The following is a 6325-nucleotide window of genomic DNA, read 5'->3' on the forward strand; positions in this document are numbered from 1 at the left end:
TTCTATTAGAGTATATCGATCTTTTTGTCGGATATGTATTTTGATAAGCAAGGATTTATAGCATTGCACAAGTTTTCTGCCTATTATGCTAGCATTATGCTCAATGCTTTCAGGCACCTATTATGCTCATAATTATGCTAGCATAATCGGCGGGTCCCTATTCTCTGGTCATGACAGGTTTGATTAATATTTCAGTGTTTTGGTACTGAAGATCTTTTAGATAGGACAAACATTGCATCAAAGGTGTGAAGAAATTTAATTAATATAAGTCTGGGTTTTGGGTTTGAGGTATTGTATTTTCCCAGTCAATGGAAATCCCTAATTGATGACTTGGAGAGAGCAGGATCAATATTAATGCGTAGTTTACATGGCATCCATGTCATGCTTTAGTCTTGTGGCTCTTGAACTGTTTGGTTAGGATTCTTTGATTCCATACATGACCACATTAAACAGTTTATCAGATCGTATAATATACGTATATTTTAGTCAAATTTTTATGGTAAATAATGCTGGCAGTATCAGTAGTTTAAATTAAAATGACTGCTCTATTAGAGTAGATATGGTAGCTAACAAATATACTGCCACTACAAGTACATGCATGAGAATCTCAAATGACATTAAGGCTTAACTCTAGGCTGGTATGTATGTTATTGTGGCATGTTAATTCAGATGGTCGCATTGATGGTGTGTCTCCTGTGGCCACTTAGTATGATATACCACACTTCAGTATGAACTTATTAATTTTAGGATTAGCTGCTGCATGGGCAGTCACTCATCACAGGTGGTATGTCCAACTTTACATTACATGCCAACCTACTTATACAATGTCATTTGATATGTTGTATAGTGGCAATACATTTATTATACTCTAATAGAGCAGTCACTTCAACTGAAGCCACTGATACTGCCAAGGTGATCTGCATTATATATACACCATTAGAATTTGACTAAAACACTACTATATACATGCAATCGCCATTCTCTTAGTAGTTACATGCATATATGATAATATAGTTGTTAATAGTTACAAAACTCTCTAATAGAGCAGTCACTGCTACTTCAGCTACCGATGTGAGGAAATCCGGGCTTGGCCACCCCTTCAATACAAAATGAAGGGTGCTCTGCAGCGAGGAATTCTATTTCCACCCATTTCTCCATTTCTCAAGTCATTTCCCGTTCCTCGTTCCTGAATACCCATATCAATTTTGTCACGTGACGCCAATTGAATTGTTGTGGTCACCGGCCGGCAACTTCAAAGCTGCAAGCTGACTGTCACTAGTGACTGAAGCGGACTCGAGCGGACTGAAGTGTCTGCAAAGTAAGCTTTTTTGTATATAGTGTGTAACTATGTACGTTGTCGCGTGGCACAAATCGGATATTGTCAAACGTGCACAGTTGCGGTATGTTCTTTCGTCATAGATCGGTAGCAGACACTGTTTTACAACACTGCTCCTACTGCATACAGCTTGAGGTACGGGGATTTAGTATGTCTAGCAAGCGGACTTTTGAGTCACGTGAGTTAATGGTTCCACCTACCCTATTTCTCTCGAGAACATCCCTTATTGTGGTCATAGGAGAGATTTTATGCATTGATTCCTTCATTGAACATGTCAAAACATTTGTCAAATGAAGCCATAAAACAAATATTTTCACAACACTGAATTTCACCTTTAGTTCTTAGGGATTATATCAACTTAAAACATAATCTATGTCATTTTAACAGCCTTGGCTTGGCTGAACTGGTCGATTAAAATCCCTTTCCCTGGCCTATGCAAAATACATGTATTTTACACAATAATATAAAACGCAAAAGTACAAGTATTAACACTCATAATCTCTTCCAACACAATGTACAACAAAAGAAAGCCCTTGAATTGCTCTATAAAATGCCACCCAAACTTTTGTTGTAATGTTATCACAGTAACATTTATTCACTGTTGATTACAACATAATATGCGCTCCATACAAAACTTCATTGAAGAATTTAATTACTCGGGTGGACAAATCCCAAAAGTACAACTTGTTACCCCTGACCGAATTAGCCAAACTTGGTATCATACGATGCATTGGATGGAGTTTGCTGATTAAGAATCCGCCTGAACTGAGTCGTTAAATGGTTATTTTACAAGGATGCATTACAAAAAGTGCAAAAAAAGGGTATTTTAGTGTATTAGGATGCACCTCAATTTTGCCATACAAGACTCCCTCCTGTTTTTTTCCCTTTGTCCTATTTTATACTACGCGAATCGCCTGTTATCAAGGAGTACAATGAACCGTAGAGAAGCACTTTTACACCTGTGTGTTTTGGATATTATTATAGTGTGTTGTGGTATAGTTTACACCCAACTGATGTAGCAATGTTTATTGTACTTATAGGTTGATTGGTTAGCACGGTGCAGTCACTCACCATGAGTGGTCACGATGACTGGCAAGTATTCCTGAAGCAGGTTGATAAGCTGACAACAGTAAAACAAAGGGCCATTGCAGCTGTGTTAGGAGCACTTGTTGCTGATGCTGCTTGTATGTTTGTATATAATTAGTATGTATACATGTATGTGGAAATGGCTGTGGGGAAAATAATATAATTAGCTATGAATTGGCTGAACATGCAGTACTAACCAGACATCGCAGATGCACATGACATGTTTTTGTGACAAAAATCACGTCTTGACCCGTGTGAAGTGACTAAGCCTTCATAGATACCTGACACATGGTGTAGTGTGTACAATACAATAATTATGGCATGCTTGAACATTGGCTTCTTTTAGGTATTCTGACTAAAAGTGTCCTAATTGTGGTGTGGTCTCATGAAATATCAACTATAGTAACAACTGAAGGCTTCCAAGAAACATGAGATGGTTTGAGTTTTATCAACCACAGGCTCTGAATTATGTTTTTTATGGTTTGTTGTTGATGTAATGGAGTACAAGAGAGTATATATACCTTAGTCATTTGACTGGAGTACAGTAGTAACTGGTTGTTGGTGTTTATAGCTCAGCCTCTGCACTGGATTTATAATGATGATAAAATGAAGGAGGTTTTGGCTGGAGGTGTTGATCCAGCATTCTCCCCAGTTTCACATAATGCATTCTACACGTTGGAGACTGGATGTCAAAGTCCTTATGGTGACGAACTGTTTGTACAGGCAAAGTGTCTTGTACGATGCAAAGGTGTGTTTTTGTATTGTGTAATTTGTTAGAATATTTTATTGGTTTGAAATAAGTATTTCTGGTAGCATGTTAAAGTACCTCACTAAGGCTAACAGAGATGCAGTAGTACTGTATAGTAAGAATCATGAAGGCTTGAACTTTCTTAGTATTGGCCGCTACAATAAAGTGTGTATTTGTGCATATGTGACATGCTCTAAATGTGTTATACATAGCATGCACTCCTGTAATGTTATGTGATGTGTAGGAGATGATAGTGGACATTTGCCTCATTAGTTAGCAAATGTAAACTATCATCTCCTACACATCACACTGAAGTACATTTTATGCACACCACATTTAGAGCTCATCACATATGCACAAATGTACTTTTTTATAGTAGTGTGGCTAGACAAAACCAAGCCCAAAACACCTTCAAGGTGACCACTGTTTGGCCTTTTCACCAACCACAGCTACAGTATATATGTGCATCATGACCACGGATAATATATATGTTGCACATGGATTGGAAACGCACATATAAAATCTATTATGAATAGTGTACGGTTCTTGTAATACAATGTCACAATGTTTTACGGAATTGGTAGTGAAGACTAGTGTAGAATAACACGATTCTCTCACAATTGCAGAACGTTTTGAAACTTGTAGGGCCTTTTTGCCTTATCATCCCTAAAGTTTGTGGTTAGTATGTTGCTCTGGTATGATAATCTCTGACTAGGTGATAGCATAAGAAAGGATAGCCACTAACATAACTGTGTTTTATTTCTTTAGCTATTAAAACCTAACATAGGATAAGTTGTTGCTGAGTTATCAAGTGGATGAAGTACGAATGTAACAAAATGTTTGTGTAGGCAAATCATGGCAGTGGGAATGTATACTTACACACACTTGGCACACGTGAAAGAGCAGTATCTATTCTGTTTCTGTAGCAACACAACGTGGTGAGTTGGTATCGTGTGAAGCTACACCACAGTGAAACATTCAAACAACTATGCATCTGGCAATGGAAACTACCAATATGCACTCACAGAAACTCCAGCGGGGGCTCTTCATTCCACTACCATACACTAGAAGAATAAGTACTAGAATTAATTCCATATAAAATATTGTCTTCCTCTGCATAAATGGCTAGCTTCACCATGAATTAAATTTTCCCCGTAAACTTTTTGCAAGGAATGTGTCGCCGTTTTGTGCAATTTACGGAGTCATTTCCAATCCATGTGCAATATATATATTATCTGTGATCATGACTTACCTTAATCCTCCTTTGTGTCTATTTCTTTTTCCACTGCACAGCCACATAGGTGTTAATTTGTGGTAACACTGGTGTGGTTGTCACGAGGATCATCCCTATGATTGCAGAGTGCTTCTCATACTATACTTTGTAATGCTATTACTAATGGGTAAAATATAACTGAAAGCAAAACAAAATGGTCACTTTACTTCTCAATAAATGATAGTTTGGGGCATGCGTTTAGTCACAATACTGGATTGATTGTAGGGGAACTTCTCATACTATTCTTTTGTAGTGTTGTATAACAGGTGAAACGAAGCAGGATGGTCACATCACTTTCCACTAATTGATACAGTAGGTTAAGTCACTCAATTGATTATGCTGCACAGTAAGCATTTATGGCTGAAGTTGTATGTGTTCTGTTGTACATGTAATTATGCATATTCTCAACACTTATATTGACTTGCTTGCTATAATAGGGTTTAAATCAGATGAGTTTGGAAAGGAATACTACACTTTCTTCGGTCCAAAGAGTGTGTACGATGGAAGCAGTGTTTCCAGCTCTTATCAGAAGGGAGTGACATCATCTCAGTATCCTGTTAAAGGCCATTGGAGAGACAAAGTGATTAGCGACTTCATTGAAAAATATGAGTCCAAGCAAAAGACAGGCGATCCAACTTCTGTTGATCCAGATGCCTTGGTTGCTGTTATCCCTATAGTTAGCCATTACGCTGGGAAACCTGATTTCATGCAGAGATGTACAGAAGCTGTTGAGGTGTTGCAGACTTGTCCAGATGCAGTCAACTCTGCTTTAATGGCTGGCAAAATCCTTGAGAAATTCATACTCAAGGTTGATGATAAAGACGACCCCAGAGCTACATTGAATGAAGCGATGTCTGAGTGGGATAGTCTGGCCAGTGCTTCTCCTGGTGTACTTGATGCCAAAATGTCACAGGTTGTCAAAGAAGTTGTTGAGAGTGACTTGAACATGTCAGCAGTTGATGCCACTAAACAGTTTGGGAAAGCCTGAGGTTAGCTAACAGAAAATGAACACATATAAATTATTACTCATTCATAGTCCAGTGGTTGTATTGCACACACAAAATGCCCTGTTGTGTAGAACTATGCAAGCAAACTAATCATCCAAACAACAGCAGTTAGATTTTAATCCATAGATGCTGTAGACGGGGACCTGATTTATTTTGATAGTAATGGTTGTACAGCTGCCTAACTGTATTAATATAACTTCAGTACAAATGAATGTTGTATCATTGTTTTTTTTTTTTTCAGACTTGCCTTACTCCTTCCAGTCTGCACTGTTTCTACTGTGTACCTGCAGTGATTATACCAGTGCGGTCAGGAAGGGTATTGAGGCTGGAGGGTGCAACTGTAGTAGAGTATCATTCATTGGAGCCTGTATGGCAGCCAATGCAGGTCTGAAGTGTATACCAGCAGAATGGATCAAGAAAACACACAAGGCGAAGGAAATGTGTCAGCTTCTACTGGAGCTGTTCACACAATAGACTGACTCAGTGGAGTAACGTGTGTACAAGCATCTTTGTACTTTTAATGATGCTACTGACCAACATTCTATTACAGAAAGGTCGGTAGTTGAACTTGATATATTTACACTGATGTTTTATACTAACATTACTAATTCATATTTAACACAATTCTATTTTGCAGCTGCATGCTATCATGATTCCAGTGGTGTTCTTCAAGACAAATACTCCTTTAACAGTTCTTAACGTTGACTTCATCATACTCTACAATTACTTTTATAAATAAATTGTGCTTTCCGTTTGATTGTTCTATTAGAATGTTTAAGCAAAACAGCTTTGGCACTCATTGGATCCCAGTGATGCATAAAAACCATTCAGACAATTAGAGACTTAATGCATTTCCACAACACCTATTACACTAA

General features: G+C 37.9%; 1 protein-coding gene across 2 annotated transcripts; it reads left to right on the top strand.

Annotated features, from left to right (window-relative positions):
- Window positions 1-1179: 1179 nt before the first annotated feature.
- On the top strand, window positions 1180-5893 carry LOC136242145 (crystallin J1A-like). Of its 2 annotated transcripts, XM_066033557.1 has the most exons (6): window positions 1218-1318; window positions 1420-1514; window positions 2377-2520; window positions 2994-3170; window positions 4881-5432; window positions 5692-5893. In XM_066033557.1, the coding sequence occupies exons 3-5, from the start codon at window positions 2409-2411 to the stop codon at window positions 5429-5431; spliced, it is 840 nt and encodes a 279-aa protein (XP_065889629.1). In that variant the 5' UTR covers window positions 1218-1318; window positions 1420-1514; window positions 2377-2408; the 3' UTR covers window position 5432; window positions 5692-5893. The 2 variants fall into 2 exon arrangements, with proteins under 2 accessions (XP_065889628.1, XP_065889629.1); XM_066033556.1 differs by lacking the exon at window positions 1420-1514 and having other exon boundaries at window positions 1180-1318.
- Window positions 5894-6325: the final 432 nt, after the last annotated feature.

This window comes from Dysidea avara, chromosome 13 (assembly GCF_963678975.1).
Source record: "Dysidea avara chromosome 13, odDysAvar1.4, whole genome shotgun sequence".
NCBI classification, from domain to species: Eukaryota; Metazoa; Porifera; class Demospongiae; order Dictyoceratida; family Dysideidae; genus Dysidea; species Dysidea avara.

Excerpts from the sequence above, each read along its gene's own strand:
- LOC136242145 (XM_066033556.1), top strand. The coding sequence starts at position 2,409 with ATGAGTGGTCACGATGACTGGCAAGTATTCCTGAAGCAGGTTGATAAG. Across the intron at positions 2,521-2,993 it reads ACTTGTTGCTGATGCTGCTT|CTCAGCCTCTGCACTGGATT; the intron begins GTATGTTTGTAT and ends TGGTGTTTATAG. Across the intron at positions 3,171-4,880 it reads GTGTCTTGTACGATGCAAAG|GGTTTAAATCAGATGAGTTT; the intron begins GTGTGTTTTTGT and ends TTGCTATAATAG.